The sequence below is a fragment of the Megascapheus bottae genome, chromosome 1 (assembly GCF_031878675.1).
Source record: "Megascapheus bottae isolate mThoBot1 chromosome 1, mThoBot2.hap1, whole genome shotgun sequence".
NCBI lineage: Eukaryota > Metazoa > Chordata > Mammalia > Rodentia > Geomyidae > Megascapheus > Megascapheus bottae.
In genome coordinates, this window is record NC_143509.1 from 105,786,211 (window position 1) to 105,813,856 (window position 27,646).

At 45.3% G+C, this 27,646-nt stretch overlaps 2 protein-coding genes across 4 annotated transcripts in view; one reads left to right on the top strand and one right to left on the bottom strand.

Annotated features, from left to right (window-relative positions):
- Window positions 1–7,335, top strand: part of Dip2a (DIP2 acetate--CoA ligase A) — an 88,035-nt gene extending 80,700 nt beyond the window's left edge. For all 3 annotated transcript variants that reach the window (XM_090351027.1, XM_090351038.1, XM_090351046.1), the window contains 4 exons: window positions 2,072–2,146; window positions 3,807–3,981; window positions 4,745–4,868; window positions 5,488–7,335. In XM_090351027.1, the coding sequence (XP_090207153.1) occupies window positions 2,072–2,146; window positions 3,807–3,981; window positions 4,745–4,868; window positions 5,488–5,740 (627 nt within the window). In that variant the 3' untranslated portion in view covers window positions 5,741–7,335. The remainder of the gene's footprint in view (window positions 1–2,071; window positions 2,147–3,806; window positions 3,982–4,744; window positions 4,869–5,487) is intronic.
- Window positions 7,336–14,640: 7,305 nt separating this feature from the next.
- S100b (S100 calcium binding protein B) lies at window positions 14,641–22,314 on the bottom strand. The gene is made up of 4 exons (XM_090333948.1): window positions 22,209–22,314; window positions 22,103–22,126; window positions 20,762–20,769; window positions 14,641–15,203 (listed from the first exon to the last, which is right to left on the bottom strand). The coding sequence occupies exons 1-4, from the start codon at window positions 22,312–22,314 to the stop codon at window positions 15,063–15,065; spliced, it is 279 nt and encodes a 92-aa protein (XP_090190074.1). The 3' UTR covers window positions 14,641–15,062.
- Between the last annotated feature and the right edge of the window lie 5,332 nt (window positions 22,315–27,646).

Genomic DNA, 27,646 nt, shown 5'->3' on the forward strand with positions numbered 1-27,646 from the left:
GAGGATGCTCAGGTTAAAACTGAGCTGCTTTGGGCCAGGAGTTTGGCCTAGTGGTAGAGTACTTGCCTAGCATGCACGAAGACCAGGGTTCGATTCCTCAGTACCACATACATAGAAAAAAAGCTGTAAGTGGTGCTGAGGCTCAAATGGTAGAGCTCTAGCCTTGAGAAAGTCTAAGGACAGTGCTCAGGCCCTGAGCTCAAGCCCAGGACTGGCAAAAAACAAAACAAAAAAACTGAGCTGCTTAGCTGGGCACTGGTGACTCACACCTAATCCTAGCTACTCAGGAAGCTGAGCTCGAGGATCACGGTTTGAAGCCAGCTCAGGCAAGAGAGTTTGTGAGACTCTTATCTATAATCACCAAAAAGCCAGATATTAGAGCTGTGGCTCAAGTGGTAGAATATTAGCCTTGAGCAAAAAAAAAATTATCAGAGGCACTTCCCAGGCCCTGAATTCAAACACAAGAAGACAGGCACACCAAAATAAAAGAAAAACCCATCAGCTACTAAAAGGTATCAACACATGTAGACCCAGGAGACTAGTCATCCTTGGAACCAGGAAAGCTCCAAAAGGACAGCTGGGAAGATTGAGAATGATAGTTTCAGACGGGGCAGGCAACATGTCCCAGTGTGGCTGGGGCCCAAGAGCAGTCCCGTGGAGGCACATCCTTGTGGGCACTGTGGCAGTGCCAAGGACCAGCTGGGAACTTCTCCTGGGAGTCCAATATGACTGAGCTGAGGAAGGAACATGAGCCTTGGAAGGGGCAGAGCTTACTTTACCTGTCCCCTTCTTACAGTCTCATTGAGAAGCAGACCAGCTGAGAGCCAGATCCAGTATGGTGCAGAAAGTGGTTCATTAGTGTGACGAACTAAGACTGCTGGCCCCTTGTAAGCTGGAGTTCATGCTCTACATTGCAGTCCTTTTTGGCCAACTTAGCATGTTTTTCCTTGGTCACTGCTCTCAGAGTCCTCTCAGTACCTGCTCCAATGCTGCTGTGTATGGATGTACTGAAATTATTTTACCCCTCTTGGTTGTTTCTCTAATTTTTCCCCTTTCTCTTGTGTTGCTGATGGATTTGAGTTCTAGAAAGAGAGATTTGTTTTCAGGGTTTAGAGAAACCACAGGAGAGAGAGTAGGAGTTCCAGTTGTATTCTGGGAGACAGGACAGAGCAAAGAAGGGCCTGAGGCCCACCACAGGTACATCCCTTCTTGTGGTCTCTGTCCCTCTCCTGAGATATGCCTGAGATCTACATTATCATTGCCCTGTATGTGGCCAAGCTTGTGCAGCATGCAATCCATCTTGAGCTGAAGGAGTCACTGGGTCTGGACATGGGAGGATGCACGTGACACAGCCTCCACTCCGGCTGTGTCAGCAAGTAGTCGGAAGTGCAGAGCTTCTCCGTAGGCAGGGTTCTAGGGAAGAAGGAGGCTCAGTCCACTGACACACTTGACCTCCTCCCCAGAGGACTGGCTGCCACAGCTGGTGGCAGAGGATTCTCTGCCTTACTAGGAGCCCACGGCCAGCAGGATATTAGAACATTCCCCACCCAACAAAAAGAGACAGCCACATTCTCAAGACCTGGGGCCATTTCGTTCAGATTCACAGTTTCTTTTGTGGTTTTTGTTTTTGTTTTTGCTGGTTCTGGGGCTTGAACTCAGAGCCTGAGTTCTGCCCCTGAGCTTCTCTGTGTTTAAGGCCAGTGCTCTACCACTTGAACCACAGTACCACTTCTGCCTTTTTCTGAGTAGTTTATTGGAGATAAGAGTTTCATGGACTTTCTTGCCCAGGCTGGCCTTTTGAACCATTATCCTCAGATCTCAGCCTACTGAGTGACTAGGGTTCCAGCCGTGAGCCACCAGTGCCTGGCTACAACTTATTTCTGTCTGTTAGTATCTCCATCTTAAAATTCAGTCAAGTTTGGAGTGGCTTCTTAACTTGGCCACCTACCATTGAAGCACATCAGTCCTGTGGCCTGGCTTCCAGGGGATGCTTTTGTTTCTAGCATCGCTGCGTCAGAAGTCTTGTGTTATTTTCTCTGATGAGGACCTTTGACAGCTCTCTTTCTTTCAGATCCTCCCTGGGGTAAAGGTCATCATTGCACACACTGAGACAAAAGGTCCCCTTGGAGACTCTCACTTGGGTGAGGTGAGTGCTAGCTAGCCAAGGCTCCCTGGTTTGTTCTTCTTCTTTACTTCCCCAGACTTAGAGTTGTAAATCCTTGTGGTCACATATATGTGTTGGATTCCAGAAACTAGTCCTTTACCCCAATCACTTGTGCCCTTAGACCCATATCCTGTGAGGGTTTTAAGGTCAAGCTACCTTTCCCTGTAGTCACCCCACCAATAGAGGGAGACTTGAGTTTAGAGGTCATAGGAGGCTATATTTGCTGCAAAGAACAAGGAGCAGCAAAAGAACAGCTGCTTGGGCAGAACCCATCAGTGTCCACAGAATGTGGTCCCTGATCCAGCTAGGAAACAGACCCAGTAGGACCAGAGAGGGAAAGATGACTCAGAGCCACACAAGGCCTATGTCAAAGGCTCAGGGCCCTTGCTGTCCTGAGACCACACTGCCGTCAGCTTTGGCATAGGTAGGGCCCCTCACTCAGGCTGATGACAGGTAAGAGCCCTCACGTGCAGGCACTACAAGGTACAAGTTCACTTGCAGGCAGTGGACAGTGGGACCCCCTCCTCATCTGTGGGATAGTGGTACCCCTTCCTCAGTGAATGCCCACATTCATCCACTACAGAAATATGAGACCCTTGCTAGTCTGCCACACATGAGGAATGTATTCTCCCATTGTTGTCCTCCCCTCAGCTGGCACAGACACTGTTTGGTTTCCGCAGTGAGGCCAGCCTGGGGACTTGCAGTGAGTGGTGCCTGGGGTGATCTGTGACCGACAGATCCTCTAGGCTGACTCCACCAGACAGGTTAGAGTGTGAAGTGTGGTTCCCTGACGGTGCCATGTCCTATAAGAAATTGTCCTGGGCCCTGGTCCTGACTGTGGATGGCATGAGACCTACCCCTCCCACCCCAATTCCTGGCTAGCAGAACTCACGTCTAGAAGAGGAGTGGGAGCCCCTCGGGGTGGAGGTCTGAGCAGATGGATCCTATCCCTTATGGCAGCTGCCTCTTCTTTCTGGATGCTGCTTTGTGGTGTTGTCAGTGTTGAGGAGCTGCCTGGGTTCTGCCTGGACCCTGTGTTTAGGAGCCCCAGGACTCTGGACTATCTGTGCATGCCTCTAGCTTTTGGTCAGTGCATGAATGCACACAAGCACAAGTGAGCTGTTCACATGGATGTACGTAGCTGTGTGTGCATGGCCTGGTGTTTACATGGGTGCACCGTTTGTTTTGTCAGGCCATTGTTCCATTTCACAATGAATCAGCAGCTGGGTTCTCTACTCTGAGTGATCCTCACTCCTTTAACCTGACCCTGGCTGTGAACGTTAGACCAACCTAGCTCTCTTACTGTCAGCATAGTTTGAGATATGGCATGTGAAGCTCTTCTGTACCCATGCTCCAAGGACAGTGACCTAGTGGTGACATAGGCAGTGCAGGTACAGAGGACAGCGGTGACCTGGCGGTGACATTGGTGGGGCAAAGGAAACGGTCATTCATCTGGGAGAGAGTAGTTATGTTTGCTCTCTGTCCCTGTAATTGTGACTTAGTTCATAAATAGACAGAAAATGATGGGACCTCCCACTTAGTATTTTCTTGAGATTCTCCTCCGTCAGTGGCTGTCTCAGGATAGAATTTGTACCCAGTGGTTTGCAACCTGTCCATATTCTTGTCCTCTGAACCCCATCAGATCTGGGTGAGTAGCCCACACAATGCTACTGGGTACTACACGGTTTACGGAGAGGAGGCACTTCATGCTGACCACTTCAGCGCCCGGCTGAGCTTTGGAGACACCCAGACTGTCTGGGCAAGAACAGGCTACCTTGGCTTCCTTCGCAGGACCGAACTTACTGATGCCAGTGGAGGTGAGGGTATCAGAGCAAAGCCTTGCTCAGACACTGGGGAATGCAACGGGATGTGCTGAGCCCGGAGCTTTCAGTTCCTTGCTCTGTCTCGTGTGTGTGGTCCAGTGTCTGGTAAAAGATATGTTCTCATTCTGAAGAGCACTTTTTTTTTTCTCTGAGTGCTGGTTTTCTTTCTGTGGTTGTCCCTTACTGTCTGAAAACATTGACCACTGCTGAAGATGTGCTGAGGGTGGCAGTAGTTGCTGTTGGTGATGAGGCCATGGGGCTGGTCTCCGATGGTGGGACTTTCCCTGCAGGTGCATTTTGGCTGGCACCGTGGCACTGCACCCATTCACTAGACATGGGTGGGGGCCCTCCACTCAAAGGCATTCGGTTATAAGTTCACAGGACTGGCCAGCCAGCTCAAGTCAGAGCTTCTGGTACCCTGAACTTGCTACTCTGTTTCCACAGGTAGCAGATTACTTAAACATGCATGGTCACACTGCTGTAACTTTGTGAGGTTGTTCCCCACAGCAGAGGCGAGACAGCCTCCTCTGTCTCCATTAGCTCTCCTTGCATAGGCATGCATTCCAAACAATGCTGGCATCAGGACTTCCTTATCTCAGAGGGCACCTGGTGGAGCCCCCATAGAAGGGTGTGCAGACCACTGTGCACCTGCGCTGAGCATGGGCTCACATGTGTAGTTCATACACGTGCCGTTACAGAGCAGCACGATGCCTTGTATGTCGTGCTCTGAGCGTGTGCACACACGTGCCGTTCACAGAGCGACACGATGCCTTGTATGTCGTTGGGTCTCTGGATGAAACGCTGGAGTTGAGAGGGATGCGGTACCACCCCATTGACATCGAGACCTCTGTGATCCGGGCACACAGGAGCATCGCAGAATGGTAAGAGCCCCACACTACCCACTGGGCCCCTGCACATTGGGGTGGAGCCAGGCACTGTCAGGCTGTGAGGACAGGCTCTCTCACTCTCTGTGGGTCCTGGCAGAGCTGGATTACTGTTTCCAGATGGTGCCAGAATGTATTGGTGGCTGCCAACCCTTCTTAAAGGACTTGGATTTACATTCTGAAACACAGAACCAGAGGCACATACCTCATTGCTTACTCTCACTCGGGTTTGGTTATCTTTTTCCTTTCCTGATCAATCATAAAACAAGAGACAGCCCCACCTATACAGGCAAAAATCAAAGACTTCCACCATTTTTATCCTGAAGTATTGCTTCTGAAAAGGTGATTATCTTGCTTTAAAATGATTGTGACTCACATTTCTTTTACTTTGTAGGGAGCTTACATTGGGACAGGTACAGCTTTCAGTATCAAGTCATGTTCTTTCTTAGTGGGAACTTGAGTTAGAATAGACATTCTGATAAAGGGATTAGACAGCAGTGTGGTACTAGTGAATGAATGAGCGTAAACCAGCATCTTCACTTCCCGTGAGTGACACCCTTTCCCAGACCTCTGCTGGCCCCACCCTCATGCAGCTGTCTGACCGTCTGTCCCCTAGTGCCGTGTTCACCTGGACCAACCTGCTGGTGGTGGTGGTGGAGCTGGAGGGGCTGGAGCAGGACGCCTTGGACCTGGTGGCACTGGTGACCAATGTGGTGCTGGAGGAGCACTACCTGGTGGTGGGCGTGGTGGTCATCGTGGACCCTGGCGTCATCCCCATCAACTCCCGCGGCGAGAAACAGCGCATGCACCTGCGGGACGGCTTCCTTGCCGACCAGCTGGACCCCATCTATGTGGCCTACAATATGTGAAGGCAGCCCACAGACCTGACTGAGCCGCGCCGCCAGTGGGGTCTTTAGGGGAGGGAGGGGCTTCGCCGTCCACACCCTGGGAGAAGGGCCCCCCCCTGGGCTTCTCCCTGCCACAGCAGTGCCCAGTGCTCACTTTAGAAAGCACTTCCTTAGAGAAGCATTTTGGACCTGCCAAGTACATTTTAAAAATCCATGAAAGCCAGAAAACATGATGTGACTGGGAAGGAAAGAAAAGGCCTGGCATGGCACTGTACGGAGTCACTGCCCCCACAGCCATTCTCTGCTGTACTGCAGGCTTGCACTTTTTTAGGCTAAAGACTTCAAAAGTTCAGTTACTTAATCCTACTTGAAATGACAGATTCATATGTAGAATCCGTGCTGGAGAGAACTTGAGGCCACAGCACACAGAATTGCCTCACTTCTGATGTTCAACCCAGCCTGGGTGATGGAAAGAGGAAGAGCCCTCTTGGCCAGTTTTGTTCTTGAAGCAGGTGTCTCACTTGTTTGCATATGTTGTCACTAATACTCGTAAGTGCCATTTGGGACTGTCAAGTTAGACTGTTTGAGAAGGAAAAACCAGCATTTAAACTGTTTGTAACTTCATGCTATTTAGTTAAAATGCTAATTTTCATAATGTCATAGTATTAATTCAACTGAATAATTACTTTTATTCCAGGTGAACAGATCTGAAAGCATGAGTGGCAGTCTAAGGCCTGAGGCCTGGGTATACTCTGTACAGGCCTGTGTAGAGACAAGGACTGTGCCTCTGCAGAAGTGGACTTCACCAGGCGTGGTCCCAGCCTCGTTGGCCTTTGCACTTTGAGTTGTGTGCCTGTAAAATATGGCCAAACCAATGTTAGTTATTTTATTCAAACAAATCTGAGTGATATAATATTATACAGAGCCTAAATCAAAGAAGAGAATATAAAATCCTTTAGCTACATCTGAAGAATTGAAGTCTCGCATGAATCTAAGAGATTATTTTTATATAACTAATTAAAACATACGTTATGTAGTTGTTGGATTTGGAGGAAGATAGAAGGTGAAGAAGTGTATAAATCATGCATGCTTCCCAGAAACAGCCAGTTGTTTCTGAGACTTGGCCTGGATCAGTGCCTAACAACCTGTTGCCAGTTCTTTACAGTGAGTCCAGCTGCCTGGGCCAGCTCCTTTCTTCCTGTCTGACATCGGGCTCAGATAGTACCGTGCATAGTAGCCCTCTTTGCCCATGGTGTTGAACTGTGGTTTAGTGTGTGCAGCATTCTGGAATTCTGATAATCCTGTTGTAATTATGTACAGAATTTATATAACTTATTATTTGGCATCCAGAGGATTCACGGTGGACTAATAGGTGTTCTTTACAATTGAACGATTGAGAAGGGAACAAGACTACTTAACCCAATCTCAGTGTTGTAGTTTTATAGCAAACAGAAATTGGGAGCTTTTTGTAGTAAAAGACCAGAGTCAGTAAGACAAGGTATCTGCTAAGTTAAGACTTAAGAAGTGTATTAAAATGTTTTAAGACTACTCTCTGGGAATTCTGTATATCACACTAATTTTTTATATTGGTATATTAATAAAAGCTATTATTTGTAGTTCTGCATCTTGAGATGTGTAAAAATTTAAAACTGCCACAAGTAGGATACATTTTATTATATATTTCTTTCAGAATATAAAAGCATTTAGGTTTATTGCCCAAAATCTAGAAAGCTCATTAAAGTGTAAGGAAGACAAATTTAAACTTTCTGCACAGCCTTACCTCTGAGTGATACTAGCGGCTTTAGTATTAACATAAACCTCAGAGGTTTATCCTTTAAAAAGGTTTTTTTTTTTACAAATTTAGAATCATATACTTTATAATCTGGTTTTATTCTTAATAAATTGCAAACTTTAGTTCTATTACACTCCCTTTTACATGTCTTAGTGACTGCTTCATGCGATTTGCTGCCATGTGCTAGGGCTGCCGCTGAAGGTGTCAGGTGCATGGTCTCACCTAATAATGCTGTTGCTGCCTGGGCTGGGTTTCCATAGGGACTGAGTGCGTCAGATTGTGCTGCTGGGTGTGGAGACATAGCCCTTACAGGTACTGAAGATACTTTTAATTCCAAATACAGTCTTGTCTCCTATAAGGGCAGCAGGACTCTGGCCCGTCCCTTGGAGGAGCAAGCACCTAGGTTGCCGAGGTCTGTAAGGCTGGGTTCCACAGGAAGGACCGGCACTTCCTGCTCACGAGCAGTGGGCCTCTGGAAGTAGGCTCACAGCGGTGGGTTTGCTCAAGTGGGACTTGTCTCATTTAATTTTTTACTTTTTATTGTTATGACGAGAGATGTATAGAGGGGTTACACAAGTGAGGTAACGAGTACAATGTCAACCTCCTCCCTCACTCTCTCCCAGGTTTTGCTTCTGACTTCTCTCTTTATGGTAAGGGGTTTTAAGGCCACGTGGGTTTGTGTTTTCTGTGCTGGGAAGAGAGGTCCAACCACAGGTCTCCTTTTCCCACTGTGATGATGCACCGTGAGCATTATCTGCTCTGGGCATTGGTAAGAGGCCACAAAGCTGATGATCTAAACAGGTAAGCTCTCGCCCTACTAGTTCTGGACTCTCCTTTACCTTGTATCTACTCAGGCCAACGGCAGTACCCTTGAGTCTCCCCCAGTCTGCATGAGACCTGGCTGCTCTGTCTGTTTGCCATTGACGCCTATGTGTGGGTCACCAACACGTACAGAGGACTCACTGCCGTTTTGTTCACCTGGCACCACAGTGGGTGTTAATACCATAGGAGCTCCGTTTTGCATCACAATTTTTTTTGCCTGCATAATTGCATTTTTTCATATATTTTTTTATTGTAATTAATAGAAGGGTTACATGATATTTGCCAGATAGATGGTGCATTAATTCCCATACATTGATACCCTTTCACATGTCTTAGTCCCCATTTCCCTCCCCCCCCACCCCTCATCTTGTTTTCCCCCGTTCCCTATCCAATTTCAGATAACCAAATACAAATGTATCCGATATATCAGGTAACAAAGTGAGACAGTGTAACAATATGAGATAACCAAGGGACAGCAAAAGTGTGCATCACAATTTTTATTAGAAGCTAGTGCCTGTTGCTATGGTGACTAGACTTCCAGATGATCTGGCCAGTGGTCCAGATGATGTGGATTAGGGCAGGGAGTATCTAGGATTTTTGGTAACTGGTTAAGAATAACCAGTCAGAAGCTGAGGCTGGTTTGGAGTGGTTAAAGGCCTGGGGTGGGAGGCCTTGAAAATTGCCTGGACTATAGGGAATGGATGGATAAGACACCCACTATAAGTAGAAATAACGGGTAATAGATATAAGTTCCCACCCAGTTAGAAGACAGATATGAGCATTACATAGGCACACAGGTGAAGTATTTTCTTTTATCCCTCTGGCTCTGGTTGTTGTTGAAAGGGCAAGCATAATGTGACTACACTGAGGATTTGACACCATTCCCTCTCATCTGTGCAAGCGTTTCCCCACTGCTTCTGGTAGACCCTCGTTCACAGGACTAGTTCTCTCCTAGTGGGTCTGAAAGGTCTCTTTTTGCTGGGATGATGTCCCATTTGGGCGTTTTCACTCATTGCTGGGGTGGCATGTCCCAGTTGTCTTTTTTTTTTTTTTTTTTTTTTTTTTTTTGCCAGTCCTAGGGCTTGAAGTCAGGGCTTGGGCTCTGCCCCCGAACTTCTCAGTGCTCAAGGCTAGTGCTCTACCACTTGAGCACAGCACCACTTGTGTCTTTTTCTGTTTATGTGTTACAGAGGCTTCATGCATGCTAGGCAAGCACTCTACCTCTAAGCCACCTTCCCAGGCCCCAATTGGCACTTTTAGGTCATTGCTGGGGTGGCATGTCCCAGGTGACTGGGTCCCACATTGGAGGGTGACTGACAGATTAAATGAGAGTTTTTGCCAGTCACCCCTTTTAATTTTGAATTGAAGCAACAAGAAATCAAGGTTTACGTGGAACTTACTAAGTTATTTTTTAAAATGTTTAAGAAAAAATTTAAGAAAACTTATTAAATTTGACCAGTAAATACATATAAGAGTTATTTATCCTTCTGTGTTTCTGACTATAAATGCCACAGAGGATTAAATCTGTGATGGCAAAACTCAGTAATGCTGATAAATTGAGAGTTATTTATCCCTCTGTGTTTCTGACTATAAATGCCACAGAGGATTAAATCTGTGATAGCAAAACTCAGTAATGCTGATGAATTTGAAACAGCAACTGATTAAACAGTCTAGTTAATTTTTAACTAAATATAGCACTTCAGGATATTAATCAAGATTGAAACCATTGTCAGCACTGTATCTAAGGCAGCTTGCATACTCGTGATATAGACACAATAGGCACATTTGTTCACATCCAAATCTGATTAGCTTCTTTGCAGTTTGAGTTTAAAACTGCTTATTTTTCTTTTGGCCTGTGGAGCCAGGTAAGTCTTAAAAACAATTTTTATAAAGAGACATCTTAGTGTACAAATTGACCTCTGAATGCTAACTAGATAGGTGGGGGTGTAAGCTTGATGAAAGTGGGGCAGGTCACATGAAAATCCACCACATGGCCTTTGTTTCTTAAGTATCTCTCCAGGACCCACAAAGAGAATGGGGGAGATACCCAACCCAGACTTTCAAGGGTAGGAGGCAGCACTGTTCCTAAATGTCTGTAGACCACAAAGAGGACCAGTGCAGTCAATTAAGGAAAAGAGGAGGGGGGGAGGGGGGAGAGAAGGGAGGTGGGGGAGGGAGAGATTGATCCTACCACATTTATAAGACAAAGTTCTCTTTCCAGAGGAGATGGCTGGGAGGTTTATGACTCCATTCTGTGCCAGCCACACAGGCCTAGCAGGCACAGAGGTGAAGGTTAACCAAGAGACAGAAAGGATGAGCAAGGAGGGCAAAGACAGTCTGAATACAGACTCTGATCATTTACCATTGCATTGGCAGAAATTATTCAGATACCTGAGAGTAAGGCATTTCGGTTTTATAGAATATTTGAATAGAAGAATGTCTGAGAAGCTTAGGAGACATCCCATGAGAATCTCAGCTCGGGAGAGGTTGTTGAGATACCATTGGATAAGAAACGTAAGGAAGGGCTCTGGTGAGTATGTAGTGGATTCCTTTCCACCTGAAATATTTTAGAGTGAGTCAAATTCTCATTTTAGGTGTCCCTGAACCAAGAAGAGATTGACCAAAAGGCATAGGGCTCCCCGTGACATGGAGATGAACAGAAGGACATGTAGACAGGAATTGCTCACCAGACATGAGTCTATTGAGGGTGTAGACAGTGAAACTCTGGCTTCAGGCATCTCCAAACCAAGAAGAGATTGTCCAAAAGGTGTAGGGTATCCCTCTGGTATAGCACCCCATTGAGAGAAAAATAGAGAACACGTAGATAGAGTCACTCACCAGACCCAGAGGGGAGATGGTGTGGTGTAGGTGCGCTGACAGCAGTGGTAGAGGTGGGAGCTCTGATATGGGGTGCCTTGGTCAGTTTGGGTCCTGGGGTGGAGGTAGAGTGGGGTTGACCAGGGGGTGGATTGACCCTTGGAAGGAGAAACGGGGGATGCACAGTTTGAACACTACCTGCTCATGGGTTTCAGCAGCAGATAGATGTAAAGATTGCTGAAAGGAGACCACCATGTGGTTCAGACAGAAAAGCATTTATTTGGGAGAACCAAACTGCTGGGCTGCTCATAAGCGTAGCATATAGCGTGTGGCAGAGAGAGGTGACCATGGGAAGCGTGAGAAGGAGGTGTCGCTGTAATGTATGAGGAAGTGACCTCGGCGCCCAGGGGACCTCCCACTGTCTGAGGAGGTGTAGGAGGAATCCGGTAGCATGTAGTCAAATTCTCTCTAAATGTGTCCCCAAAATGAGAAGAGACTGGCCAAAAGCCATAGGGGATCCCTCTGGCATGGTGCCACGTGAGACAGAGGGCAGATGGGGGGGGAGAGGGCGTGGTGTGGACCCATGGCAGCAGTAGTAGAGGTGGGTGGCCCAATATGGAATTCCTTCAGCAGGTTGGATTTGAGGACAAGTGGTCAGGAGGCAGATTGTCCCTCAGAAAGAGATGTGGAGAGGATCCAGTGACTCTTGACATTATTGCCTCCTAGTTTTTGGCAACAAATGTAAAGGTTGCCAAAATGAGACCATCACATGGTTCAGACAGAAAAGTTTATCTGGGAAAGCCAAACTGTTGAGTCACTCAGTAGAGTGTAGCATGTAGCAGCTCAAACTAATGGTGGAGAGAGGTTTTATAGGAAAGGGTGAAAAGGAGATATAATTGTAGCATATGAGGAAGGGACCTCCCACTGTCAGAAGGAGGAGTGACCAGAGCAGAGGAGGAAGTGACCTCAGAGCCTGAAACACCTCCCACTGCCTCAGATGCAGCACTTAACTGGGTTACCGGTGCGGGGTGGGGACTTGTAGGGAGGGCCGCATGTAGTCACACATGGAGAGAGAAGGAAGGGAAGGGACCATTTCCCGTGGCTAGACCTAACAGTACTGAGGACAACTGTCTAAGCAGTTATGTTTTTGGTTTTGCAATTGTCCAGTTGACACTGAGGGAACAGTCTTACGCAAAAGTGGATGTTTCTTTTAGAATTGGTTTCAAGCCCAGGACGGCTAGCTTTCAAGAGGGAACATAGAGGGGAAATGATGGTGTGGGCCCAGGGCGTCCTGTCCCATAGTGCAGCTTGTTGCTTAGCATGCCCCTTTCCCAGGCCCACTCGGTCAAAGCAGCACTGGCCCAGGGCTCCTCCCTCCCTTTTCCACACTTCAACATGCCCTACGCAAGCAATATCAAGCCCTTTGATTAGGGCAGTAAATAGCTAGTTCCCACCCCTTTATCTTAAGATGACACTCTTCTGGGTAGCCGTAAACCATATAGGCCACAGAATCCCCTAGAGTGACCTTCAGGTCAGAGCAGCTGCAGGCCCCTTATCTGCCTTTGGACAGTATCTACAAATCTTACTCCGCCATGATGAAGCCCCTAGTCCTCTCTTTACTCTGGGTCTCCACCTCCTTTCTGCCTCCTAAGCCCTGCAGGTTATATGTCACCCCAGACAATAGGCAGCTTCTCACATGCTCACACATGTCTGTGTGGTTCTTGGCAAAGTCTGCATATTATCTAACAGGGTCCCTGTGACCCAGCCAGCATCTCACTCTTAAGGACACAAGCCAGAGAGTGGTTGGCTGGAATGGATGGCTGTGACTCCATGTCCTTAAAGCTAAACTTCTGGGTGGCAGTGAGGAAAGGAGAGAACCAAGACTTTGCATTAAGGTGTCCCCAAATACACGTTCAAGGCTGGCGGGATCCTCCACTGAGTGTCTGGGCAACCCCAAATACTTACCGATTGGAGGCAGTGGTCCCTGGGACCTAGAAAAAAAAATTGAAAGTTTCAGTTTGGAGGGCCCTCAAGAGGGGACTAAAATCCTTACCTTACCTCCAAGAGGGAGGTAGTAAGTACAGGCAATCGAGTGGTAAATGATCTCTGGTCTAAAGGTCATCAGAGAGAAAGACAGAGACAGATTTGGGGGAAAATAGTGGGCTGACAACAGTTTACCAGTCCCATCGGAATACTGTCTGAGGTGACAAAAACTTAGGAAGTGGAATGTTAAAGGAAATAGGTCACTGTGGGCTTGTATGTGAAGATTATACACAGTCCCCAGTCCCTTCCTCTGCTTTCTCCTTCCACTCTCTCTTTCTCTCTCTTTTTTTTTGGTCAGTTGTGGAGCTTGAACTGTGGACCTGGGCACTGACCCTGGGCTCTTCTCAATGACCGTGCTCTACCACTTAAGCCACAGCACCACTTCTGGTCTTCTGGTGGTTATTTGGAGTGTCGTGGACTTTCATGCCTGGGCAGGCTTTGAACCTTGATCTTCAGATCTCAGCCTCTTAAGTAGCTAGGATTATAGACGTGAGCCCTTCTGCTTTCTGAATGCCATTATGTAAACTGCTTTACCACACCCTCCCCATTATTGTAGACTGAAGTGTTTAAAACCATGCTCTAATAAACCCCTGCTCCTTCTGAGTTGTTTGTGTCAGGAATTCTAACAGCAATGAGAGGGTGAACATATGACCCAGCCAGGCTGGTTCCTCAGTAGAGCCTCACAGTGCTCTCCAGTCAGGGAGAGGCCACGCTGTGCAGCATCTGAACACCCGAGGACCTCATGCAGCCCTGGCTGCCTCTCATCTGGCTTTGGGCAGTGTCTGAAAATGGAGTAAGTCCCATTCTGCAAGTAGTTTCATTTCTGTTTCTTATTCAGTGGCTGCGGAAAGTCAGTATAGTGTTCTTTTTGTCAAATGCAAATGCCCTGCTTGGTTGCTTATGAATTTCCAAGTCAGTTCCCTTTAAAGGAAAACAAAAACCTAAATAGGAAAAAAGATGATATGATTAATTTTAGTTTTCCTGTAAGTAACTTATAATATCTATAATTTGATTTTGTTCTATCATTTATAACTTGACTTGCTGGTCTGTGGCTCAAATTGGCAAGCAGTGTGGTCTGATGTTTTTGCAGCAGAAGGAGGTGCAGAGGCACACCCCAGTCCATCTTAACTTGCGGCACACTCGTTTTATAGACGGTAGAGGATGCCGAGTGGTAAAAATTGCTTTCAGCACAATTAACTGGAAACGTAGATCCTAAACCTGGTCTTAGGTTCTGAGATCATTCCAGAAGGGGGATTCTACTAAATATAAAATTTTGATCATCAGTTCTGAGTTGAAACATCGTATTTGGTTTATAAGACATTGTTTTCCATTTATAACTGGTGGCATCAAATATTTAGTCAGTAATAACAACTCACCATAGGCAAAAAAGTATAAATATGACCATGCCCTTTGCCAGAGATGACTGAGCTCTTTATTTGCTCTAATGAACAAATGTACAGAAAAGCAGCACAAAAAATTGCAGTTTTAGATTTATTGGGAGCCTCAGGCTGCTACTTTGCAGGCTTTCTTTTGGTAGTGGATTTATTTGTTTGTTTGTTTTTTTCTGGGTTAGGATACTGCAGAGCTATGACTACCTGCACAGCATGTGCTTTTCAGCTCAGAATTGACTTTCCTAAGCAGCCCTTGGGACCAGCTAGCTTACACAAATGGCTGATACAGCAGATACAATGTTGTAGCAATTTAAAGCAGACTTTTGGAAGCCAGTTTCAATTTTTCACAGAGCAAGTCAAGCTTCCTAATTAGCTATGTATGGCTGTAGAGCTGGAGTCCCATCAGCCTGAAAGCCCTTGTGCTTTGGTTCCGAGTATGACCTTCATCTCTGTTGCAGGAACAGCTTGGCTCTTCATCTCACTCACATTCAAAAAACTCATGGTCGGCAGTGGTCACCATAGCAACAAAGGCCATAAATTCCTGGAAGTCACATTCCCCATCTCCATCCGCATCCAGTGTTTCCATGACTTTGTCCACAATCTCCTGTTCTTTGATTTCCTAAAAGAGATAAGGAAAGTTGTCCAACTTAAAGAAAAATAGAATATGGAGTCATCACAATGTGATTGAATGTTGCTTGATTGACGATTTGCATCAGAAATAATCCCAAGACATGAAATGTAAAATACCAGAAAAGATTTCTCCTTGACCAGGGCACTGTTGGCCACAAAAGTCTCTGGGGGTCTATGTCTTCCTCCTTTAAATCTAGTGGGACCCTAGGCCACTGAAAAAGAATAGAACATCTAACATGTAAAAATCTTCAAGGTATCATCATGCTTAAAACACATGGGAAAAGAAGGAAGTCTGGATCAATCTGAGCAAAAGGGAAGATGAACTTTTGGTGTTCCTGGCTTTTATTTCTGGTGTAGGGGTTCTCGGTAGTAAATGGTTTCAGTGGATTTTAATGTTTTGCTGAAATGCTTGGGGACACTTAGCGATGGTAATTCCTACCTTCTTTCTCTCTGTTTGGAGGCCTTCCCTGACAGTCCTGCCTTACACCAAAGCCAACTAAATGGCAAGGTTACTAGGTGATGTGTGATCGTAGTCCAGGGTTACAAACTGAAGGAGCACACAAATGCAGAATAATGAGCTCTTGGGCATCTTAGAACCTAAAAGCTTCTAGGTGAGGGCGTGGCCCAGGTGGTAGAGCTCTTGCCTAGCAAGTACAAGACCCCAGTGGTACACAAAAATTAGAGAAGATTCCATGGTGATTCCTGTGCAGATCGGCGCTGGCTCTGTAAAAGGTGGATGGAAGCAATGTCCTTTCAGATATACCACAGCTGGTATGGTTTTGGATTTACAATGTTCTCCAAAAACACGTAAGCTGAAGGCTTGGCTGCCTCTGAAAGGTGGTAGAACCTTCAGGAGCTGAGGTCTGGGGGAGGAAGTTAGGTTCCTGGGTGTGCCCTCAGAGGGGACATGGAGACCTAGTCCTTCCTTTCCTCACCTCCCAACTGCTGGGAGGTGGCAGCGTTGAGCCACCATTTGCTCCTCAGCATTGTGTTCAGCTTTGTCAGAAGCCCCAAACCAACAGAGCCAAAACAAACCTTTCCTCTTGTAATTTTCTCAGGAGTTTTGTCACAGCAATGAAAATTGGACTGACATAATAGGTTTGCTTTCAGATTACACTGCTAAAAGCAGGCCAGCAAATGCTCATGATATTTAGGTATACATGCCATGAGTTACCAGTAATAAATTATGGTTCTCCATGCTAACATATTTTTTTTCCCTGTCCCGGCCTGAACACTATCCTTGGGCTTTCTCAGGACTAGAGCTCTATCACACAAACCACAGAACCACTTCCAGGTCTTTTCTAAGCTTGTGGTACTGAGGAATGTAACCCAGGTCTTTGTGCATGCTAGGCAAGCACTCTACCACTAGGACAAACTCCTGGCCCACAATTTTTGTTTTAAGATGTCATAGTAAATGCTATTATTAGCTACTATTTGTTGAGCTTTTATTATGCGATAAGGGCTTGATCCTGGTAAGTCTGTGTCAGTCTGAGCAAATGTCTCAAAGGAAAAAAAAAATGAGCTTTTGGTGCTGCTGAATTTTCTTTTGTTTCTGGAGTGGAGTTTCATCCTTATTGTAACTATTATTTTTAAGAGAGATCAGCAAGGACTTTTTTATATATTTTTTTATTGCTGAGGTAATGTATACAGGGGTTACAGTTACATTTGCCAGGTAGTAGGTGTATCACTTCTCATGGTTTTTGTGCCCATTTCCCTCTCCCAGCCCCTCCCAATCATCTTGTTTTCTCCCTTCCCTTTCCTATTTCAAATAAACAAATAAACGTACATACAATATACCAGGTAACGAAGTCAGATACAGTAACAACATGGGATTAATCAAAGGGGGAAAAGAGAAATAACATAGTACATTAAGAACCACAATCACACAAGATAAAGCTCTTGTTTTCATATCCTAGAGTTCCTTTACATTTTTTATTAAATCAAAAGGCAGAATTGGTGGGACATAATACGGTCATGTAGATGATCACATGTGAACTTGAATGCCTGAGAAAAGCAATCCTAGACCCAGGTGTAGCATTTCCCAGCCAGCTTTGCAGGCCAGTGAACTTCTCAGCAATGGGATTAAGTGGGTAGGGGCAGGAGAACCCCAGCCAGATAGCATGTACTCTTAGCTAGCTCAGAGGGTAGCTTTCTGTTTACCATGTGACAGGACACTCTCCCAGTATCCTGGACCCATCCCCAGGATGGGCCCTTGGTCAGACAACTATGTCCCCATTTGTTTCTGGTCCTGTCTTCTGAGTGTGGCTAGTCATTTCAGCCACTTGAGGAAACTCCTTGCTGCAGTAGTACCACCCCCAAGTCCATTGGCCTTGACGTGAGCCAGCCTGCATTCAGAGCACCGGGGAGACATAAGGAAGTCGGTGGATTACATCAGGGCACAGATTGGTGATCACTGGAGACAACAGTGGCTGCACCATTGCAGGGGACTCAGGCGTCCAGATGTGCCACAGGCCAGCATCAGGACTCATCATCAGAGGCTGTCATGCAGCTCCCAAGATAGGAGCCCAGACTGAAGAAGGTTCCCCGCAATGTTCTGTATTCCCAGGTGCCCCCTGGAGGGACTTCTGCCATCGGAGGTACGTGTGTCAGATTTCTGACATGCCTAGTGAAGTGGGCACTCACTGGGATGCCAAGCTTTGGTGCCCTGAAAGCAGAGGTCATGCCAGTCCGGCCTGCATCTCTCACAGTCTTAAATTATCAAGTGCTCAGTTATCTCTAAATACTAGACATCTGGAAGAAAGCCCAAAGATGACATTTCTTCAAAGTTTTCTTCTGCTGGTACTACACCTTGAACTCAAGTCCTGAGCACTGTTCCTAAGCTTTTGTGCTCAAGGGTAATTAATGCCAGCCAGAGCTCCACTTCTAGATTTTTGGTAACTCTTGGGCTAACTTCAAACCTCAGTCCTCAGATCTCCTGAGTAGCCTCCTGAGTAGCTAAGACTACAGGTATGAGCCACCAACACCTAGCCTCTCTCAGTCTCTCTCAGTCTGTCTGTCTCTTTGCCTCTGTCTCTTGAATTCTTCTGCTCTCCATCTCCTCCTACCTCTTTATTAAGACAGAGTCACTGTACTGCTCATGTCTCTCAAATTCACAATCCTACCTCAGCATCTAGAGCTGGAGTTATAGGTGTGTGCCACCCAGCCCACCTACTAGTTTTCTTTTTTTTTTTTTTTTTGCTGTTTAATTTCTTTTTTTTTTTTGCAGTTCTTTTTTTTATTGTAATTAGTAAAAGGGTTACATGATATTTGCCAGATAGAAGGTGCATTAATTCACATACATTGATACCCTTTCACATGTCTTGGTACCCGTTTCCCTCCCCCCCACACCCCCCACCCGTCTTGGTTTTCCCCCCTTCCCTATCAAATTTCAAATATTCAAATACAAATAAATTCAATATATCAGATAACAAAGTGAGATACTATACCAATATGAGATAACCAAGGGACAGCAAAGGAGATGAGAGACAACATAGTACATTACGGACAACAATCATTCATTATATGGCTTTTGTTTCAATATCCTGGAGGTCCTTTCAATTAGCTTCACATTATATGGCCTTATGTATCAAGATTTTGCTCTATTGCAAATCTCTGCTAGTAGAGCCCAAGGTTTCTACTGATTATGACGAATGAGGGAAACCATTGAGCCTATGTTCCTTTGAGTCTGGCTTACTTCACTTAATATGATTTTTTCTAAGTCTTTCCATTTCCTAACAAATGGGGCGATGTCATTCTTTCTGACCGCAGCATAGAATTCCATTGTGTACAAATACCACAACTTGTTGATCCACTCATCAACTGAGGGACATCTAGGTTGGTTCCATATCTTTGCTATGGTGAATAGTGCTGCAATGAACATTGTTGTGCTAGTGGGTTTAGTATGTCCTTGTTTCTGGGTGGTTGGGTAAATGCCAAGTAGTGGAATTGCTGGGTCATAGGGGAGTTCTATGTTTAGCCTTTTGAGGCACTGCCACACTGCTTTCCATAGTGGTTGAACGAGTTTGCACTCCCACCAACAGTGTAGTAGTGATCCCTCCTGGCCACATCCCCTCCAGCATCTGTTGTCATTCGTTTTCCTGATCCTGGCCATTCTAGCTGGAGTGAGGTGGAATCTTAGAGTTGTTTTGATTTGCATTTCTTTTATGACCAGAGATGTTGAGCATTTCTTCATGTGTCTATAGGCCATTTTTGTTTCTTCTTCAGAGAAGACTCTCTTTAAGTCTTTGGCCCATTTTTTAATGGGATGGTTGTTACTTTGGAGGTTAGTTTTGGAGTGATTCAATTTTTTGAGTTGTTGATATATTTTAGATATGAGGCCTTTGTCCGTTGTTTGGTTGGTGAAGATCTGCCGCAGACCCACTCAGCGGGAGTGCGGGGAGACCAAGTCTGGATTCACAGGTCAGGAATGGATTCGGCGATGACAGACACAAACGCAAGGGAGGTTTGAAGTCTGCTGCGAAGTTTTACTTGTTGAATGTGAGATTATATACAGTCAAAGCAGGAGCATTTTCTTTCAGTTGGCATAAGGTCAAAAGATTACAATCATGTTTAAGAATGGTTACAGGGTACATTTTTCTGAGTAGAAAAGAAACTTCTCCCTCCCTTCTAAGGAGCTATGGTTAATATGTCAGACATTGTGGTTAGGCGTCATCCGCCTTGGCATTAATCAATATTAGTTCTGTTTACCATCTGTTCCATTCTAGTTCTTCCTATGATTTTGTTTCTGAGTCAGTAATTATTACCCTGTGCCAGGAATTGTAAAACCTTAAACCTAAGAATCCATTGTTGCTGTTCAGTTAGAGCACACCACGGTGCTCTAGCCCTTCTAATTCTTTCCCATATGATTCATTATGTACTTGCAACATTTACACAAGTAATGCAAACGCATTAAAGGCATATTCAGGCAAACTAACATTTATTACTAATTCAAAGATCATATTTTCTGTTTTAGTTTCTAATTCTGTCTTATTATTAATAGAATGCATTGAGGTCATTAAGGGTGCTGTGGGTGTGTCTTGCGCCAGAGTAGCCGGGCATGCACTTTTAGTTCCTGGAACATCTAGTCGCTCAATCAATTGTTTAGGCCAGTAGCTGGCACAGAATATTACTGCCATACCATCAACTATCAGAAATGAAAAGAGTGATAAAAGAATCCCAGCACCCAGCATTATGAGCATTCCACGCATATGTCCCGGTCTCTGCCAGGGACCTCCAGGAGGCCTGATCACCACTGGTGCGAACCTCAGGACTGGCAGCCATTCAAGCTCTTTCTGCTCCATGCTGCACAGACTCCACTGGAGTGGGTGTAGCAAAGATCTTCTCCCACTCTGTAGGCTTCCTGATTAGTTTACTAGCTATGTCCTTTGCCATACAAAAGCTCTGCAGTTTAATGCAGTCCCACTTATCCAGCCTTTCTCTGATTTGTTGTGATTCTTGGTCCTTATTAAGAAAGTTTCGACCTGTGCCAAGGAGGCCTAGTGTATCTCCTATTCCTTCCTGTAAACTTTTCAGTGTGTCAGCTTTTACCTCCAGGTCTTTGATCCATTTGGAGTTAATTCTAGTGCAAGGTGACAAAGAAGGATCCAGCTTTAGTTTTCTGCAGGTGCTTAACCAGTTCTGCCAGCACAACTTGTTGAAGAGGCTGTCTTTCTTCCATTCTATTTTTTTGGCTCCCTTGTCAAAGATTAGGTGGCCATAGGTCTGTGGTTTAATATCTGGGTCCTCAGTTCTATTCCATTGGTCTTCAGGCCTGTTCCTGTGCCAGTACCAAATTGTTTTGAGAATTATAGCTCTGTAATAGAGTCTAAAGTTTGGAATTGAAATTCCTCCAGCGCTGTTCTTTCTGCTAAGAAGTGTTTTTGCTATACAGGGTCTTTTATTATTCCATATGAAATTTTGGATTGCCTCTTCTATTTCTTTAAAGAATGACATTGGGATGTTGATGGGTATTGCATTGAATTTGTAGATAGCTCTTGGCAAGATTGTCATTTTCACAATGTTGATTCTTCCAATCCAGGAGCATGGGAGGTTTTTCCATTTCCTTAGTTCTGCTTTAATTTCCTTTTTTAGGGTTTTAAAGTTTTCGTCAAAAAGGTCCTTTACATTCTTAGTTAAGCTAATTCCTAGGTACTTTATTTTCTTTGAGGCTGTTGTGAAAGGAGTTTCTTTCCTGATTATTGCCTCGTTCCTCTCACTGTTGGCATAAAGGAAGGCAGTTGATTTTTGAGGGTTGATTTTATAGCCTGCTACTCTTCCAAAGCTTTGAATCAGCTCAAGGAGCTTGGGAGTAGAGTCTATAGGATTCTTTAAATACAGAATCATGTCATCTGCAAAGAGGGATAGTTTTATTTCCTCTTTCCCTACTTGGATCCCCTTTATGCTTGCTTCTTGCCTTATTGCACTGGCTAGGAATTCTAGTACTATGTTAAAGAGGAGTGGAGAGAGTGGGCATCCGTGTCTCGTTCCTGATTTTAGAGGGAATGGCTTTAGATTTTCACCATTAAGTGTAATACTAGCAGTAGGTTTCTCATACACAGCCTTTATTACATTGCTACTAGTTTTCTTATATGTTCACTTGGGCTCTGAGAAGTCATGAGTGTTTTTCCATCCCATTCTGCTGTCGTCTCCTGTTAATCTGTGATTTGCAGGGACAGATGACAGGGAAATAGAAACTGGCCCATTTTAGCCTTTCCTCTCAGCTGTTTAAATCATTTTCTAGAGGCAACCCAAAAGGCTGTATATGCTCACGACCACCTCAGGGCAGCTCTGAAGAGAAAGTGTAAGGTGGGTTTTGCTTGCTTGTCTTTGTTTTGAAAAAGAATTTTCCTGTGTAGCCTGAGGTGGCCCCCTTGTCCTCAGACTCATAACAGCTAGGCTTTTGTGTGTTTACCACTGCTTCTGCCTGGCATAGGCAGTTCAGTGACTGGAAGGGCGAGTGGTGGGCTGTGGGCTTCACAAGGGGAGACTCAGATGCGTGCCTTCGGTTCGGACTTATTCAGCTTCTGCCTGTCACCTTCCCCTCCAGAGTACTGGTGGAAGACATCAAGGAGGGCAACCACGGCCTTCTCCAGCTCAGACATCCTGGGGACAGCAGGAGAGAGATGTCATTTTATGCTTGCTGCCTCTTTCTATGAAGGCTTGAAATGTGCTGGTATGCAGACCATATGAGGCTGGGCTCACGACTCTTCTAGTGGTGGTGGGGGGCACATTGGAATATCACAGGTCTGTCTTCCTCCCAGCCCTGCCTACCTTCTGTGTCCCTGTGGGCTCTGGAGAAGAGTTTTGTGAGTCTCTGGCTTCTGGGTGGGTTGAGTCAAGTGGAAGTTTCAGAAAACAATGCATCTGCAGAACTAGGAGGGAACTTGGATGGATTCCACCAGCTGGGTGGCTGCTCTCTGCTTTCAAGGGGCTCTGAGATTAAGCAGGTAAGCAGAACATCAGCTCAGCAGGGGTTGAGATGAGCACTCAGGTGAGTAAGAGCAAGTCAGGGCTCAAAAATCAATAGCATTCCCACGGTTCAACTAGACAGGGTAGAGGAAAACATCCTATTCTCATACTAAAGTTTTGTTTTGTTTGGGTTTTTTTGGCCAGTCCTGGGCTTGAGCTCAGGGCCTGAGCCCTGTTCTTGGGCTTTCTCAAGGCTAGAGCTCTACCACTTGAGCCACAGCACCACTTCCAGCTTTTTCCCATGTTTGTGGTACTGAGGAATTGAACCTGGGTCTTCGTGCATGCTAGGCAAGCACTCTACCACTAGGACAAACTCCCAGCCCCCAATGTAGGCACTTCTAACAGATAAAAGAACATGAGTTGTAGGAGCTTATTTTCCTTTGCCTTAATATATAAATTGTAATCATTTTAAATAACTCTATGAGATTTCTTTGGGTTAAAGTACATAACAAAAGGAGCTGTAAGATTCATCTGGAAAAATAGGATATAACTGCCACAATAACAAGGAAAAGCACTTGACCCTCCAGAAATACGTGACCTCAGTTTTTCTGGGGCCCCCGGTGCCGGGATGACTGCGGTGCAAAGGGGAGTCTTACCAGGTTGTTGATCATGCAGGCTGCACCCTGACAGTAGGACCTGGGCTTCTCCGTGGACACACGAGACAGCAAGTACTACTTGTTTCACTGTAGATTTCAGCAAGAACCCCCTCCTTCCCTGACAGCACACACCTGTGCCACAGATACCAACCCAGGGGTAGCTGCAAAGATGGCTGTCACTTGCTTTATAAAACTGGATGCTTATATAGAGAAACCAACTCTCAGCCTTCAGCTCTGACCATTCAATAAGAACTTTAGCACGGTTATAGGCAGAAACAAGAATGAAATTCTGTGAATAATCATTCTCATATTGAATCGTTTACATCTTACAGTAATTTGAACTCAACTTCTCTTATGATTTTCCAAAGGAAGCAGGATTGACGATCTTTATCTTGGCCTGATTTTTGCTAAAGTCTATTTATGTATGTATTTATTTAATTGGCACTGGGATTTGAATTTAGGGCTCTTATCCCTTGAACCACACCTCCATGGAATTCTTCAAGTTCTTCTATTAAAGGTCAGTGTACTTTATTTTGCTCATAAGTCCCTAAAAGTCTGATACATCATATGTAAGTAGAACAATCAGATGGAATAAAAATTTGACAGTTCATACTATTGTATCCTTTGTCCTAGGGCTTTCTTTCTTCCTTTTAAATTTTTACTCTTTTACTGTTACTATAAAAGTAACCCCTGTAGACAGAGTGGTTATTGTTACATGAGTCAGGTAATTAGTATATTTCTTTTGGACAATGCCACAGTTTTCCTCACACTCTCCCAGTTTTTCCTTCCAATCCCACCCACAAATTGTATAGTTCATTCTCAACATAGAAAAAAATCTTAAAATATAAAGAAAAAGAGGATGAAGGAAATTTCAAGAAACTTGGATCATTCTGGTGCTTCTCAAAGCCTGGATGATTGGGGGAAGGGAAGACTAAATCATTTCCCCAGAAATTATGACTAGTGGGGTGTGTTGTTTTTTGTTGTTTTTTGTTTTTGTTGAGCCATAGCACCACTTTTGGCTATTTCTGTGTGTGTGGTACTGGAAAATTGAACCCAGGGCTTCATGCATGCTAGGCAAGCACTCTATCACTAGGCCACGTTCCTGGCCCAACTAGTGGGGTTTAAAAAAAAGAAGAAAAGGTATAGAATATAACATATTGGATGTTAGAAAACTCCAGAAAAATATATACTTTTCCATGATCACATTACAGATTAATTATTCTTTTAAAATAACTTTAAATACTTACACAAAAATGTTTTAGTCTAACATATTAATTATCTTTTTTCCATTAAAATTCTTTCTGTCCATTAAAGGAGCAGTTAGTGGTTCATAGATTATCTTCTAAGAAAAATGAAATAAATATCTGTTACCTTCACCTTTCATACCGTGTATATTCTCCCTTAATGTTTTTATGGTGAAAATAAGATAATTTTAGGACTTTAACTTCTTGGAAAGACCTATTGAAGAAAACTTGATCCCTGTTTCTTTGAACTAATATCTTATTGTTTATCTCAAATTTCCTGTAACTTCTCAGTAGTGTCTGGGAAGGATGTTCAGCACTGGAATTTCAAACTAGAAAGCAGATAGCAGTGACCCAGGGTCATTAAAGAAGCATCTGGGAGGAAGATAGAGCCCTTGTTCAAGGTTTGGGGGCAAGCAGGTGCTGTCTTTCCTCAACACTAGAGGAGAGCCAAAACCATTCCTTCTGAGTTAGAGAAGAAACAGTATTCATGGTGCCTTTGGAAAAACATCTGTTTATTTCAAAGCCACTAGAACTGAGGTCTTTCTGTTTTTTTTTTTTTTTTTTTTTTTTTTTTTTGCCAGTCCTGGGCTTGAGCTCAGGGCCTGAGCACTGTCCTTGGACTTTCTCAAGGCTAGAGCTCTACCACTTGAGCCTCAGTACCACTTCCGGCTTTTTTTTCTATGTATGTGGTACCAAGGAATCGAACCTGGGTCTTCATGCATGCTAGGCAAACACTTTAACCACTAGGCCAAACTCCCGGCCCCCTGAGGTCTTTCTGATGTGTGGAAACGAGATCAGGTAAACTGCATCTGTATCTGGAATGCTGGTTCATTCCACAGCATCAAGAGCAGTGTAAGGTCAGCTTTGAGGTCACTGCCCATCCACAGTGGTGAAATGCAACTTATTGTCACAATTCCCTGTTCCACCCTGACCACCTTCTCTGTCCCCATCTGTCCCTCTCTGTTTCTGTCTCTTTCTCTCTCTGTCTCTGTCTCTCTATCACACACACACACACACACACACACACACACACACACACACACACACACACACACGAGAGAACAGTTTTTCCTGAGCCTCCACAGTCTGGCTCTTTCTCACCTCCCGGTTCATCGTCTGCTGCTCCTGTATGTGTGTGTTTCTGTGGCTGGAGTCGGCGTCTGACTCCTTCCCAATATAGGTGAGGTGTGGGCCCTGCAGTCCATTGTAGGCTGAGATGGCCAGTGGGAGCTGTGGGTGGAGAGGCTGTGCCACCATCCCTGCACAGAGGGCGGCGTTGACCTGGCACCCTGGGGACTTCCTGGAGAGCCAGGACCCACAAGTATTGAGAAGGGTGAGGGGAGAGACGGGGAAACTTATTGGGCAGGAAATGAGGAGTCTGCTTTTTGTGCCACTTTATTTATTTATTTTTACTTATTACATTAATATTGATGTTCTTTTAAGGTAAGGCTCAGGGTGGGGAGTGAAGAGAGACACTGATTAAGCTAATAAAAAAAATGTGCAGCCCAAAACGGGAAGCGTCTAAATGTAGGCTGACTGTGGCTAGGTTCCAATGCAGAGGCCCTTGGCTTGGCACCGGCCAGTTTCCCTGGTCTGACTGCCTCTTGTAACTGTGACCCCGCTATGGACACGAGTGCTGGCTGCTAGCCAACCCTGGGCTCCTCAGGGCTCCTTGGAGGAGCTGCTGTGCTGAGCACTGGCAGGGATGACACGGGGTACCTGTTGCTTTTGAGGAAACTTTGTTCACTATGAAGTAAGATGTTAGGACTCAGTCCTCTTCCTTTACCTTGAGTGAAAGGTCCCAGGCTAGGTTAGAGCTAGGCATGCTTCAGAAATGTCACATAGGAGTCTATAGCTATCATCAGGAGAGCCAAATCTGGACTTCAGCCTTATCATTTCCAAGTTTGCAAATGTAGAAACCAGACTGGGTTTTGTCCACAAATGGACATTCCTCCAGGCAGCACACCCATCAGGCCATGGTCCCCTAGAATGCTGAGCCAGCACAGGCTCTTCTGCCCACTCGTGCCCAGCATGGCTGAGGAGCCACACAGACCTACCTGGTTCCCAGTGGGCCTGCTGTCATTCGTAATGAGCAGCAAATCCATTCTGCTCATCCCCTATAAGTGTGTCCTAGAAATGGTACAGGACTGTGAGTCTAGGGTTTGTCTCAGCCTAGACCCCACTCACTTTCTATGGTCCACAAGCAACAAAGTTGCTCTGTTGAGAAGGTGAGCACATGTTTGCTCTACAAAGCTCAGAACCTGACTGTGTATGAGAAAGGAGCACAGATGCTGGGTGGTGGGAGTGGTCTTTCCTTCAGCATCAAATGAAAGAGGCCCTCAGCTTGTTCCTACTGGGGTTAAAGTATCAGCTCCCGGGGATCAGGTAGGTCTATTATTAGGCACAGCTACTCTGGATCCTAGGATACCAACAGCATCACACCCCTCCCTCCCCCCCAACTTGTTTCAGGTTCTGTGGAGCAGATTGAAGGGAGAGGTGGTAGCAGAGCTCAGAGGTGAAGAGCTAAGACACACAGACTCGCATAACTGCCCTTTTTGAATTTCATCTACATCATTTAAACAGCAGTTCAGCTTTGGATAAGTTACTAAACCTCTGCAAGAAGAACAACCAAAGCTACCTCATATCTCCTGTGGTTGAATTAATGTGGTCATTCTTCTTTGGCCTTCATATTTTGTACAAAAGGAAAAACTCAGTGTGGTCACAGAATCACTACAGGGTGGAATCAGGGCCTCTCCCAGCTCTCAGATCTACGTTGGGTCAGACTCAACTTACCTTGCTTGACAGGAAAGCTAGTCTCTTGGAAGGACAACCTGCATTCCTGCTAGGAGTTTGGACCACAATCTTTTCAAGTGATCTGTGGCCATTCGCTAAAGAGAAGGGAAGAGGCCTATATCGCTCAGGGATGATTAGATGTTGCCTCTGAGTCATACCAACCTGAAGGAACCCCAAAAGGCACCCTGGTTGCTAGGTGATGGTTCTAGCTTGACAGAGGTCTTCACTCATTTCTCACAGTCCAATTGGCATAAGGGTTTCCCCTACAGTCATTTCTTCAGTGTCTGAATGTATCACTGACACAAACATGCTTGGTCACTGGCCTGATCCTC

What these genes read in the sequence shown, in the direction of transcription:
- S100b (XM_090333948.1), bottom strand. Translation starts at nt 22,314, where the DNA reads ATGTCTGAGCTGGAGAAGGCCGTGGTTGCCCTCCTTGATGTCTTCCAC. An exon ending in TAAGTCCGAACCGAAGGCAC is followed by an intron (nt 22,127 to 22,208) that starts GCATCTGAGTCT and finishes AGGCAGAAGCAG; the next exon opens with TGGTAAACACACAAAAGCCT.